Source organism: Rhipicephalus sanguineus, chromosome 9 (assembly GCF_013339695.2).
Source record: "Rhipicephalus sanguineus isolate Rsan-2018 chromosome 9, BIME_Rsan_1.4, whole genome shotgun sequence".
In the NCBI taxonomy this organism is placed as follows: Eukaryota; Metazoa; Arthropoda; class Arachnida; order Ixodida; family Ixodidae; genus Rhipicephalus; species Rhipicephalus sanguineus.
In genome coordinates this window covers 21,299,165-21,313,535 of record NC_051184.2, presented here as the reverse complement: position 1 = coordinate 21,313,535, position 14,371 = coordinate 21,299,165, and the positions used below count along the sequence as shown (strand labels likewise).

The window sequence follows — 14,371 nt, the reverse complement described above, 5'->3', positions numbered from 1 at the left end:
CCTGGGCTGTTCCTGTGAGCGTGTACTGGAGATACGCAGCTCACTATTTGGGAGATTGGGTAAGGGAAGGTGTCGCCCATGGAATCGAAACGCGCCGGGCAGGGTGTTAAGGATTATGTACGCTGTCTGGTGGTGCGTTTCATTTTTTTTTTTGATGCACTTGTTTGAATGTTTGGTTGTTTAGAAACAACCCACCCGCTATCCTTGCAATGGACATAGGCTAAGTAAACTAATTTTTTATAGTTCTGATGCTTATCTTGAAGTCACGCGTCCAATGAACGCACTCGCGACGTTACGAACCTAATCATCATAAAATTAGCTGTATATGTAGACGTTGAGGAACCTCAGTCATACTGACACAGCTGTGCAGTAGTGGCATTGTTGCGGAGCCCGTAGGCGCTATACATACTCGAGGCGTTCTCGCCGGCGTCGTGTATATTACCTTTGCCCTGCTGATTCCCTCGTAGATCTTCCCGTAGAGCGAGTCTCCGCCGCCCACTTGCCCCACGTCCATCCAGCAGGGGAATCCTGAGAACTCCAGGTGCTGGCGGATGTTGAGCACCACCTCCTGGGCGTCCCACTGGTAGCTGATGAAAACCGGCGGCGCCAGTGATTCGGGCTCTGCGATTTAATTATTAAGGCCTTAGATCACTCATCAAGCGCGAAAATTGGCCGTCGGCGTCGTTGGGGTCAACTCGAGCGATGAAAAAAAAATCAATTTTGGCAATCTGCGACTTCACCATATGACGTCACAGATTGCCAAAATTTGTGGCGTTGCCATAACGTCACTGCGAGGGCACATAACGTGACGTCAAATGACGACGCCATCACAATGCATCGCCGCTTGCTTGGAGGTGGGCCGATCACGGATGCAATGCAAATTCAGGGGTGCTATGCAGGATGGCCCGGGCTTCTCGGGCACACGAGTTTGCTCCGAGCCCGCCCTACGGCGGTCATGATAGGAAGACAGTGCGGAGCGCGCGATAGAAGCGCTGTTAAAAACGGCTAAAAGAACGAGAATGGCGTCACAAACGCATGCGCGGCATTTGCGGCGGTTTTCAAAGGAATACCGCGTGCGAACGCGTCAGCGCCGCCATTCAGTCACCATTTTGACAGTGCAGCGACGTCAGCGTGATTGTCGCGCTATCTTTTTGCCAACTGATGATTGCGCCTCCCACGGGCGTGTTCGTGGGCGTTTGTCCTCTTTCGGAGAATTCTTTCGTTTCACCTAGTGCATGGAAATTTCCACTCTCGAAGGCAACAAGGGCGACCACGCAGGACTCTGGTGCAGCTCGTTTCGCTTCTCTGGAATATTACAGATAAATAAATGGACAGGTTACTGCTATACTTACATTACACGTATGAACAATTTTATGCATTAGCGAATCGGTAGAAACAGTGTCTCCGCAAACAAGTAACAGTAACATTTCTCGCCGCAAATCCCACCAGGGGCACTTGCTTCATAGCTGTGAGTGGTACGTCGTGAGAGCGGTGAAATTGAATGCGAGGCACCGTAGCGACGTGATGATATAACCTTTAGTTCTTCGTGCGTGTGTGCGTAGTCTGTGCGATTAGGCTCATAGACGAATCGTGCCGCTCGCTGGCGTTGTTGCGTGAGTACGGCTCCTCTGCAAGAGGGAACACGGTGGGCGGACCCGCTCTTCGCCGCGGGCGTCTGTCAATCAAATTGATTGACGCGCGAACTCGGGCACATCTCGTTGATTCTGAAAAGGCCCCAGTTCAACTCGTGACTGTCATAGTGCCGGTGTGCCTGTCAAGTGTTTCATGCGGTGGATGCTACTCAGCAGCTTCTTTGCATATAAAATAATGTGTTCAGCTTGCAGTGCTTGTGCAGGGCTTGGGCCATCGGTGGAGTTTGTGATCACCTAGCTTCTTCCGTCTTTTTACGTGGCTCGTCTACTCAGTCTGCTTGGTCTGCTTCGGTGTAATCACCGTGTCAGTTTGGTGTCAATATTGGTCCTATTGCTTAGGAAGGTCTTAGCATGTTAGTGAATAGTCCTTTCTTAATTGTTAATGTTTTAATTACCACGACATTAATTAAGTACATAGGTAATTTGCATAATACTAATTAGCACGGTGCCAATGAACACGTCCTCGGTGAGCAAGGTCTTCATTATCTTTGTTTTAATTACACGCTACTAATTGTCGTCGTGTTAATTAGCATTAATTGATAATGTTTTAAATACCGCGCCATTAATTACTCAGGTTTAATTCACAAGGTCCTGAATAGTACAGAGGTAATTAGCGTAATCCTAATTAGCACGATCCTAATTAACACGTTCATAATTAGCGTCGTGGTAATTAACAATAACTAATAACGTCTTCATTGCCACGGCAATAACTACATTGGTTGAATTTGCGAGGTCCTGAATGGTACAGATGTAATTAGCATATTCGTAATTAGAACGATCCTAATTACACGATCTCGGCGAGTAAGGTCTTGATTATCTTGGCTTTAATTACACGATCCTAATTAGCGTCATTTTATTTATCATGATCTCAATTACCTTGTTCTTAGCTTTACGCGGCTTCATTAGCACGGTCTTAGTAAGACGTCGCTTAGTTAGCTCGACCTTAGCAAGATTTGGCCTACTCAGCTTCGTCATAGTACGTCCTGACTTAGCTAGGTATACCGCCCAGCCAATTAGCTAATCAGCCGGGCGCACGTGCTCTGGGACCGAGTAGACGATGAAAAAGAGAACGACGAGGGCGCGCGCCGGCCGAGCAACGCGCTAGAATGTACAGGCCGACCATGGTGATTATACACGTGGCCTCGGCGATTAGCTCTAGCCGCGGTGTTGTAAGGCGCTCGGTCGGAACTAATCTCGGAGGTCACGGTGCTGCTTATTCAAAGGATACTTGCTGCAGACATTAAACGCTTGAAAATGAATTCAAACGGCCCGCGCACACATAAAAAATATAGTTAGTAGAGCTTTCTGCCACTTTTCCTGCCTGGGTGCACGTCTGTACTCAGTGGAACGACAAACAAATGAAAGAAGGTGCCTCTAGTTTTACGACATCACCCAACCTTCTCGACCGCCCTTGACGTGACGCCGCGTTCCATCGTAACCAATGGAACGGAGCGCGCGCTGAGGGATGGATTTCGCCTTCTCGTACTATTAGGTCGTTCAAAAGGGGGTGTCGCCAGAGCTCGGAAAGATCCCGAGTTTCGCCAAACTCGGGCCATCCTGCATAGCACCCCTGGTGAGGTGCAGAATGCTTGCAACGTCTCCGATCTTGGAGGCAGTGCAAAACCACGTTAGGTGTAGAAAGCTTTCGAAGGGGTGCGGGGCAGGATTAATACATCGACTGAGAAAAAAAAAAACAAGAAGACGGCTTTCGCCTTCCAGTCGTCTTAGGCGAATGCTAAAGTATACCCTGTTAGTTTTTCCTTCCCTCACCCATCTCGTCCTGTATGAGCCTGGCGACGTCGTGCCTGCTGATCTGCTGCAGGCACGAGATGAGCACGTCGATGCAGTATCGCGTCGCCCCGTTGCTCTCGCGCCAGTCTCGTAGGAGCGCCACGCCGGGGCTCGTCTCCTCCACGAAGCGGCTCAGCTCCTTGTCCGTGTAACCTGCGAGGCACGGTCCATGACAAACGTACAGGCGGCCTCGAAAGTTACTGGTACATATAAGATCCGAAATATACCACCATCGCAGTTTGATTTTGTAAGTGGGCCATTTTAAGTTAAAAAGATCTTTCATCTTTACTTACAGTGGCACCACTATCTTGTGCTATTAATCTCTGTACTGACTGAAGAATACATTGAACTTACTTCCCGGCTGCTTTAGGATGTATTCAGTAAAATAATGCAACACTATCGGCTCAACCCGCTGACCCGAATGTTGCAGGTTCGATCCCGGCCTCGGCGGTCCCATTTCGATGGAGGCCAAATGCTATAGGGGCCCGTGTACTGTGCGACGTCAGTGCACGCTGAAGAACACCAGATGGCCTAACTTTCGGAGCCCTCCACTACGGCATGCCTGATAATCGTATCGTGGTTTTTACACGTAATATTTCAGATATTGTTATTTTATTACTACAGGCTTAATATGAACACCCGCCGTGATAACGTAGCGACAAAGATGCTGCGCTGCTAAAGTGCGAGGGCACGGGTTCGAATCCCGGCGACGACGGCCGTGCTTCGGTAGCTGAGAAATTTAAAAGAACACTTGTGTACTTGGATTTATAGGTGCACGTTAGAGAACCTCAGGCCCTGTATTCGGCACTGTGCGATGAAACACGATACACGCTCTGTATACACGTACCTAGTCTCTTGGCGAGAGCGAGCCAGTCGCGTCCTGTGTTCCCGGACTCGAGCAGCTTGGCGGCGTCCCTCAGCCACGGGGGCTCCTCCCAGGGTCCGAACCGCTCCTCCCAGCCGAAGGCCGAGAACCCCAGCGGGGGTTGGTCCGGGTCCCACACTGCGGTGGCGCTCGATGCGCGTCGCAGTCCTGCGCCTGCGTGGAAAGCGCATTTAGTTCGTCCCTTGAACGTGCACGCACGAGGTCCCGTATTCGAGACTACACTAAGCAGCAAGAATGAATCCGAAATACCGGTGCCACACGGTGCACTGCTGATCGCGATTAAACCTGATCGGGATAAAATTTCCACAACAGTGATTAGCTCCATTTTGCAGTTTGTGTAAAGGAGTTAATCACGCTAAAGAAATTCAATCCAGATCAGGCCCGATCACAGTCAGAAATGACCGTGTGACACCGATATAAGACAAGTGTGGTTGGGCTTAGTTGGTTATATATGTTACACAAGGCATTGTTGTACTGTAATGTAAACAAGAGAACTATATCGTATGTGCGTTTGGTTGTCTCCTTTCTGTGATCTCATTCTGAAATCAGTTGAGTTAGCGCTAGTTCTGTCTCTTTGTTCCTCTCAGGTTTATGGTTTCCTTTCTTTCGCCAAAGTACGTTTGTTAACACTAGGTCAATTTGGACCGTCAAGTGTACTTAGGGCAATTGGCTTTCCTCGGCTCTTTCTACCTTTTTCGTGGCTTTCGGCTGTCTTTCTCTCACATACCATAGATACAAAGGTACCATCATAGATATGTAAAAAAAAAAGTGGTGCCAATTATACCGTGAGATGCAAAGGGCATACCTGCGAGAGTTTCGGAGTGTCTGTACGTTTACGTTATGTATTGGAGCGACAGGAAAGCTCTCTATTCTCCTGTAAACCCTACCGCCCTCTCCCCCTAGCAATCGGCTTACGTGCATGCGCTTACGTCACTCCACACAACAACGCACGGGTGATGTATCGGCTTATGTGTGCAGACAATCTTTTGCTATACCGCTGTAGTTATGCTGGTTGGTGGCTGGTTTTATCCTCTGCTGAATTACGTGACGAAGTAACGTACATGGTCTGTCCGTACAGCAATGAGACTGGGTCTGGTAAAAACGAATTTGTTGATCCGATGGGTACATATTACTAATATTCTTCAAAACAGTTTCATTTGGAGTCGATACACCGATTACAGTGCGATTCCTTCGCAGCAAAGGCTCACTGAAAGTCAGGTGCCGTGACCTCTCTCGAAACTGTGCGACAGCCCGTTGGATGGCGGGAACACCGTCGAAACGGTGGCCTCTCTGCCTTTCTTCAGCTTTGGAAAGAGGGAGTCTATATGTATGCAGGGCTCACAATAGGGCTGATGTCGCCCTTACACAGCGGTCTGTCACGGAGTCGCTGAAAGTGGTCCCCGCAGATTACTTTCAGATAGCGTTTGCAGCGAGAAAATCGCGTCGTAACCGGTGTGTTGACGCCCAAGGAAATCACTCTGAAGAATTTTAATACTATCTATCTATCGAATTGATAAATTCTTTTCGCCTGATTCAGTCTCAATACCTTCCGGACAAACCCTGCATGCTGACCTGAATATAAATAAACATAGATACCCAACTATAATATAAATCACACCTGTAGTACACACCTTGTAGAGTATCATTCCTTTAATAAATAATATCATGATGTCGACGCCGTGTACTCAACTGTATCCCCTCATTCCATGGAAGGATGCGTAAGGGAAGTGCCGCCTCACGAATTCGGTCTGGACTCGCCTGTAGTCGCAGTACACCACCTGCGTGACGGACGCCATCGTTGAACTTGTCTACAAAACTCTCTGATGGGCAGAGAGTTACTCTGTACCCTGAGTATAGAAAGAGAACGACTTTCCGTCGTTCTGCAGAACAGGTAAAAGTACTGTTTACTCTAACCTGTACCGGTACTTGTGCGCTATAACGTACCCCTCTCTCCAGGGGCGTAGCCAAGGGGGGGGGGGGGGTTGGGGGGGTTCAAACCCCCCCGAAATTTTTCAGTTTTGCTTGCGTATATATACACGCACACATACAAACGCACGCACGAACACACATAATGTATGGTTGAACCCCCCCCGAAAAAAATTTCTGGCTACGCCCCTGCCTCTCTCGTCATTTATTATAATGAATACATTCGTTATTGAGATGCGCGATGGAACGCGCGTACACAGAGCGACGGAAGAAAATGACTCAGCGAAAGAACTTCGCACACCACCCCTCCGGCTACGCAACTGATAGGAATCTTGATGCCAGTATCGGCCAAGGATTTCAATAATATATGGGGTTTTACGTGCCAATACCAGGACATGATTATCAGGCACGCCGTGGTGAAGGGCTCCGGAAATTTCGACCCGCCGGTCGAAATCCAGCGCACTCAGTACACGGGCCTTTAGCATTTCGTCGCCATCGAAATGCGACAGTCGCGGCCGGGATCGAAACCGGCAACCTTTGGGACAGTACCCGAGCACTGTAATCACTCTACCACCGCGGCGTACGGCTAAGCATTTTGCTTTGCTGACGCTGCATCTTACTACATTGACGGCTACTCGAGTAATGCTCGGTGTTCTGTTTCTTTCTATACCTTTCTGTGCAGGCACTCGTCGAGGGGCAGGAAGTGTAGGCAGTTCTGGTCCTGGCAGTCCTTGGACGAGTGCAGCGCGCACGGCAACGACTTGCAGGGACAGGTGACGAAGCACTTGAAGCACAGCCGGTTGTACCACAGCTCCCGGAGGGCCTCGATCTCGGCCTCGATCAGGTGAACCACCTGCACGATTGAATGTTAATGCGTTTACCTTTCCCCCAGGCGGCGTCAGGTGTAACGGCATAGTGTCACAAACTAAAATGTGACACATGAGAATGGAAAAAAAAAGAAAAAAAAAAAGGCTCCAGGCCTGCGCGGAACACGCAGCACAGTCGCAGCGAAAGCTGGAGGATCAGACTTTCTAGAGGAGGTTGTAAACTCTCTTGGGACGACTACTACAATCGCAAGGTATCCACTACGCCATAAATCATCATCAGCCTGTCTACGCCCACTGCAGGACAAAGGCCTCTCCCATGTTCCGCCAATCAACCCGGTCCTGTGCTTTCTGCTGCCACGTTATACCTACAAACTTCTTGATCTCATCTACCCACCTAATTTTCTGTCCCACATGAATACAAGGTATCCACTACGCCATAAATCATCATAACTGTGCTAACTATGGAAGTAGCCACTATGCCATTGTTCATCATTCTGCGGAGAAGCGAGGTACCCGCTACACATCTATAAGGCATTGCGTGTATTTTGTTGATGCTGTGTCTGGTGACGATGAAGAATTATGACCAAGCCCTTTGTAATGAAAGGGGGAGGGGGGGGGCTCTAAACCACTCCACTCGTTACTCAATTCGCATTGTGTGACGCCTTGTTATTTTACTCTTCTACCACGCTATGTTACATCTATTAACGGGACTCTTTGCCCGACATGACGCCTGTATAGAGTCTTTTTACGAAGGGCCTGGGTTCGAATCCCACCCGCCACGGTGGCCTAGTGGTTAGGGTGCTCGACGGCTGACCCGAAGGTCCCGGGATCGAATCCCGGCCGTGGCGGCTGCATTTTCGATGGAGGCGAAAATGTTTGAGGCCCGTGTGCTTAGATTTAGGTGCGCGTTAAAGAACGCCAGGTGGTCGAAATTTCCGGAGCCCTCCACTACGGCGTCCCTCATATTATTCATATCGTGGTTTTGGGACGTTAAACCCCAACACTTATGGGTTCAAATCCTGCTCGATTATGGATTTTATTTTTAATTGTGCGCGATAGTGGTGACGAACGCCGGCGGCGGCGGACAACTACGCCACCGAAATCGACTGTTGTGATCTCAAACAGCTTTCGCTGTAAAAGTGAAGGAAAAGAAGAGAGAGCATGCGCGCAAAGTATGAAAATAAATTAAAAGGGAGGAGGGTGCTATTGAGATAGAGTGATTGGCTTGCCAAGCGTATAGGGTTGATGTATAGTAAGGAAAAAACAAACACATGATAATGTCACGCGTGAGAACAGAGCACCATGAGCTCATAATCCCGCGCGCAGGCTGTATCATGTAACACGGAGATCCTCTTGTAAACCGTCGCAGGCGAATGTTATTGTCACGAAGAAAAGTTCGGCAAACAAGTTCATTTCGCATGTTCTGTTGCAGCGCTGTTGTTTTCATTACGTTGTTGGAGTGTTGTGGGGCTTCACGGCAATACGAGTAACGTTGCCCGGAAGCCGCAGCTAGGGCGAATTTTGCGCACAGTGCGCTCTCCGTCACCTGAAGCTCGCACTTCTCTTGCTGCGACTAGTACGCGCTAAAACACGGGATACGACGCTTGCGATTTGTCGCTCAAACATTGCGAGATCAGGTACTCCGTGTTATGGGACAAAACTGCGACCTCTAGCTACAGGTAATTATGTACGTCAAGTCTGACATCTAGTAAAATTATGACGAATTATTGAACTAGATTGGCCACACACCGCTGATTGATTTATGAACAGCGTATCAGCTTAGTGCGAAAACCGCGCTTCGGCGGCTAATGACGACCCAGAAAGGTGACGCGATATCGAGTATACTTGTAAACGAGCGTGTTCCGTTTTAAAACGTAGTTCTCTTCCTCGTTGTCGTCGTCCCAGGAGTCGTCCTGTACGCACGACTTCACCGCGTGAGGCTCAAACACAATTTATAACAAGATTAACGATTATACTGTAATGTGCAGTCGACCAAGAAATAATGCGGACCACGCGAGCGCCTGCCGAAATTCTGCGCCTTCTAGTGGCGATCCGTCTGCTGTCGAGAGCATTGCTCTGGCAATTGCACAGTCAGCTGATAGATCGCCACTAGAAGTTGCAGAATTTCGGCAGGCGCTCGCCTGGTCCGCATTATTTTGTAGCCAACTTTACATGTCATGCACAGTGGACTCTCGATAATTCAAACTCGAGGGGACCTCAGGGTATTATTTGAATTATCACAAGTTCTCATAAACATGACAAACATCAACATACCATCTAATGCGGCGATGTTTGTTTCTCAGGCCGCGGAAACATCATAGACAGCTCTGCGTGACTGCCAGTAGAGGCTTTAGATGTCAGCGATCATAATGGTACGCGTAGTTATACAGCGCCTGCACGCGTTTGTAATTAAGGGACGAAATTCGTTGCGTTCTGCGACAGTTAGTTGACCCTTTCCAATTTGGGACGGTTTCCCGCATGACAATAGTGTACTGTGGCGAAAGTACCTTTAGTACGCGTTCGGCATGCGGTAGCTCAAGGCCAGACCGTCTCGGTTTATATTTTTATTGCGATAGCAATTATGTGGACACTCTCGGCTGGGTTTTGCCGTCGGCGGTGCCGTCGCCGTCATGTTTGGTATATTTATAAGAGCCACAAAGAAAAATAAATCGGAAGAAACATTTTTCGAAGCGCGCGACCGCGGGCATTAGAACCGGCGACCCCTCGCTCCGCAGCGCGCCGCGTGGCAACTCCGCCACGCAGCATATGTCTTCCAGCATACTAACGGTGAGTGATTTATATACACCATTTACCGCTGGCGGTACGCGGAGCTCGGAGGTGCTTCAGCATGTTCACTATCACTCGTGAGGTGGTGCGAAGGGCGCGCTTTAAAGGTCGTCGCCCCACTCGTGTATAGACGGAGTTGGGATGCGCACGCACCTCCTACTTGTACTTTGACCTAAAGGGCGTGGTCGCCCGTGCTCGCGCGCTTATTTCATGAGGGGTATGCTTGTACGTCTTGTGCTTTCACGGCAAAGTTTGCGTTGAAGCTATTGACCGCACGAAGGTCACTTCGCCCGCTCTAGCGGCCGCGTTTGCGAAATGAATGAGCTGCTAGCTAGAAGAGCCAAAGGTGAAGCTAGTTTGTTATGCACAGTCGACACGTGCAGCGCGCTGCTCAAACACAAAGAAGTACCAATGTTACAGTTATCAATTCGCGCTCGTCCTGCGTGTGTTCTTTTCGTGCGTCCTTTGTGCTTGAGCAGCGCGCTGCAAGTTTCGAGCTGCTTGCCGGTCTTCGTGTGACAATTCAATTTGTTGCTATATCACATTCATTGCTTCGCCCTTGCGGCGAAACTGTGACTTCTTTTTTTATCTTCTGCAGTCAGTGTGCGATTGTTGGCGCATGGTTTGGCTATAGTGTGGCCGTTTTGTAGGCATGCCAGCAGATATTTCCAGGCATGGACAAGCAAAAAGTTTGAATTAACCGAATTTGTGTGATCGGGCAGTTTAATTACGCTGCTTTCAAATATATTGAAAACATAGCGGGGCAACCAGAAATTTAAGATTTCTTTGACATAACCGAAAGTTTGAATTATCAGAGTTTGAATTATGGAGAGTCTACTGCATATACTGCAAGGCATACACTATACGTGAAGTATGTGTATACCTTTTCGCAGATGCTCGGTTGAGGGATGCCGCCCATCCAGTTCTCCATTGTGCTCGTTCTCTGTATCACAACCTGCGGAGACGGAGACGCACGAGAGATGACATTAAACGAAACAGTAAGGACCGAAAAGCGCCGCTGTTCGTAGACGTCCCCATAGTGAGAAACGAAGTGACAACGCAAACGAAGGATGGGACTGCGCGGCCTCACCTGTGCCGTATAGCTCTTCTTACTTAGGCTGCAACTCACCTGAATCCTTCCCCTGTTCTGGCTGGGCGGCGTCTGGTGCAGCTTGAGCAGCAGGTCGTTGTCGCGGTCCAATGGTATGGTGGCGAACCCCGTGACGAAGGTCGCCTCGCGCCAATCGCACCAGCGCAGCAGGCGCACCACTAGGCGCGTGAAGAATCCCACTGCGGTACAGTGGTCAATCAATCAATCAATCAATCAATCAATCAATCAATCAATCAATCAATCAATCAATCAATCAATCAATCAATCAATCAATCAAACGCTTATCGAGGGGAAAGCCTTAGATGCGTCATTAAACGCGAAAAGTAACCGTCGGCATAGGTGGCGTCAACACGAGCGTTGCAAAAAATCATCATATTATGACGTCACCATATGATGTCATCACATGCCATCGTCGCTTGGTCAAATGTGGGCTTATCAAGGAGGTGATGAAAAACCATTTCAGGTGCAGAAACCTTCCAAGTGCTCCGATCTCGAAGGCAGTGCAAAACTACGTTGGGTGCGGGAAGCTTTCGGGCGGGATCAATACAGTCGATTGAGAAGAAGAAAAAGGAGGAGGAGGAGATGGCTTTCGCCTTTCCACTCGTCTTAGGTAAATGCATAAGGGACCGTTTGACGTTATTTTAACTTTCTTTTTATATATGACGCGCATATCATAGAAATATGTGTCTCCTCTGCAGCTAAGAAAAAAGCCCGCAAGAAATCGCCATATTTGCAGCCAGCTTGAACGGGACGTAGTGTTATATAGAACACGGATGTTACGCATACCTGGTAGTAGACCTGCGAAGTCGATGAAGAATACGAGGGCGTCGCTGCTTGGCGAGTTTCCCAGGGCCATTGACCTCGTCTGCAGCGAGTTCGCGAGCCAAGGGACGACACAGAACGCCTCCTCCTCCTCGCCAAGAGACATTTCCTGAAAAAAAAAAAAGAAGTTGAGGCAGAACCGACCTACGTTGTTGCCTCTTACATGCGAGAGCGTATTGACATCGACATCACTTGTTCCAATACTCCTTTACCACGTTTACATGGACAGCAACAGGCGTAGACTTGGTCTAGGGGCGATAGCTGTAAACGCGACATAGAGGCGATATCTGTGAAGTTGTAACACTTAAAGCGATATCTCTGAACTGGTTAATGAAGCTGTCGCTGCTGTATGCGCGGTAGACGAACGATAGCTGTAAACGTGGTTATAAAGCGATAGCTTAACTCGGCTAAGAAGCCATGGCAAGCGGTAATGCACACCGTCATCGCGTTAGCGCTTACCGACGGAATGCGTTCGTAGTGCGCCACTAAGATGTCGAGGGAGCTGAGGACAGCCACCAGTGTTTCCAGCTGATCCGTTGAGTGACTCCACAGTGACCTGAGCTGCTTGTAGCTTATGCGGTAGCTGGCCGGCTCCTTCTTGCCCTTGGGGACATCCTCCCAGCAAGTCTGCTTCTGAATGAATTAATGAAATATTAATTCGAAAGGATGGCCCAAGTACACGAAATTGAATTCTAGGTTTTTTACCTGCCAGAACAATATGATTATGAGGCACCCCTTATGTGGAACTCCTAAGTAATATTCCCCACCTGGGGTTCTTTAGCGTGCATCTATATATGTAAGTACACGGGTGTTTGACCATTTCACCCCCTTTAATTTCATGCACGTTGTTTATCATGCTCTTGAGGCATGCATAGGTATAACTGCCGTGATACCCTCTGACTACCGTATCCCATCTGGAGTTCCTCTTCGAGAGCTTCAACCACGTGACTTGCTACAGGTGGCTAAGCAGACACCATGTTGCGCTGCTAAGCACGAGGTCGCGGGTTCGAATCTGGGCGACGGCGGCCGCGTGTCGATCTGAGCGACATTCAAGAACGCCTAGGTGAACGTTAACAAAAATCATTTCCATTGATCTCGCAGCGTACCCCGCGCGGGGAGCGGCAGGATCTTATCGTAAATGGACTTTACGTGGGACATCACGGCGACGGCAACTTTTCGCTTAGAGTGGTGTAATCGCTATAGCCATCGAATCTCATCCCTGTAGTTGTCAAAACTAATACAGAGTCTTCCCACAACGGCGCGCCTTGTGGCTATGCTGTAGATTTGACATATATGCTCAGACACGCCTGCTACTATTACCGGTCGCGCGACCGTTTGCGAATGGCGGTCAAAAAGGGACTCAAAGCGACCTATCTTCATACCTGCGTGCGACCTATATGGGTCGCCACATAGAATTCACGTCTGCTTATATATAGTTCGCATTGTCATTGCCCTGTAAAATAAGCTTACGTCCTGTTCCTGCGCACGTGATTGGCTAAGGGCTTTACGACTGCACTCGCGCGACTGAAAAATCGAGCATCGAGCGACTGAGTCAAAGCCGTGGCTTTGTGGCCAAAACAGCCATTTGCAACCATTTCAACTTAGTCGCGCGACCGTTGCTAGTCACCGGTGTGAACGAACCTTTATTTGACGGGGCAATGGCAAAGCGAGCCACGATGCGAGCAGAGGATAATTCTGTGTGGTGATGGGCATAAGACTTAACAATATTTGTTCCCGGGCTAGTTGGTTCATACTGGATAGCGTTGATTCGACAGAGGACAATGAAAGAACACCGACGCAATAGCGCTTCTCCTGTGCATCAGTGTCCTTTCTTTTTCCTGTGCCGAATCCGTGCTATCCAGTATTTAAATCGGGTATAAGACGCACGCCGGTGTAAACATCGGTCGCCTTGGGTCGCTTTTTGGTCGCCAGTGTCGCAAATGGTCGCGCGACCGGTGCTAGTCGTAGATGTGGGGGAACCTTAAGCCAGCTTCGACATAAAAATGTAGACAGTGTTTCGTAACACTTTATTCGCGTTTGAGCAAACGAGATTTGACCGGGGACACTCGCCTGCGGCGCGGAGCCGACGAGCTTGTAGAGGGCGTCGAGAAACCACTGCGGCCTGAGGATGACGATGCCGTCCCAGCGGCTGTCGAGAACGCCGACGCCCGTGCCACGGTGCTGGCAACTGAAGCACACGAGCTTGCCCTGCTGGTGCAGGAAGTGGACGACCGAATGGAAGCCGTCCTCGTTCTCGATCCCTTCCTGGCGGCCGATCTCCTCCAGCTACGAGACGAGAACAGAAAAATGCGTAGATTAGTAAGGGTAGTGGTGTGAGCTCGTTGGTATGTCATTTTCATTTTGTAATAGCGCAGCGAAGAGCGATGTGACACGAATTCCGTCAGGTGTCTCCTTTCCTGTGTCCTCGTTCTTTGCTGCGCTATTACAAAGTGAAATTCTGTAGATGCATTCTATAGAAAGTTCACTGTGCAGAAAAGAACGGGACCGCATCGGTTGTATTGCTACCCTCACGCCTGATCACTCTAATTGGAACCTGCAGTTCTTCTGT

General features: G+C 49.2%; 2 protein-coding genes across 2 annotated transcripts in view; one reads left to right on the top strand and one right to left on the bottom strand.

Moving 5' to 3' along the window:
• LOC119404729 (uncharacterized) overlaps positions 1-14,371 on the top strand; it is a 364,008-nt gene that overhangs the window by 37,438 nt on the left and 312,199 nt on the right. The gene's annotated exons all lie outside the window — the stretch shown is intronic.
• Positions 1-14,371, bottom strand: part of LOC119405388 (uncharacterized) — a 40,343-nt gene that overhangs the window by 3,908 nt on the left and 22,064 nt on the right. The window contains exons 10-19 of the mRNA XM_049419375.1: positions 13,873-14,088; positions 12,262-12,435; positions 11,767-11,911; positions 10,999-11,159; positions 10,753-10,824; positions 6,926-7,108; positions 6,020-6,107; positions 4,291-4,482; positions 3,423-3,596; positions 443-621 (exon numbers count right to left, since the gene is read on the bottom strand). Coding sequence (XP_049275332.1) covers positions 443-621; positions 3,423-3,596; positions 4,291-4,482; positions 6,020-6,107; positions 6,926-7,108; positions 10,753-10,824; positions 10,999-11,159; positions 11,767-11,911; positions 12,262-12,435; positions 13,873-14,088 — 1,584 coding nt within the window. The remainder of the gene's footprint in view (positions 1-442; positions 622-3,422; positions 3,597-4,290; positions 4,483-6,019; positions 6,108-6,925; positions 7,109-10,752; positions 10,825-10,998; positions 11,160-11,766; positions 11,912-12,261; positions 12,436-13,872; positions 14,089-14,371) is intronic.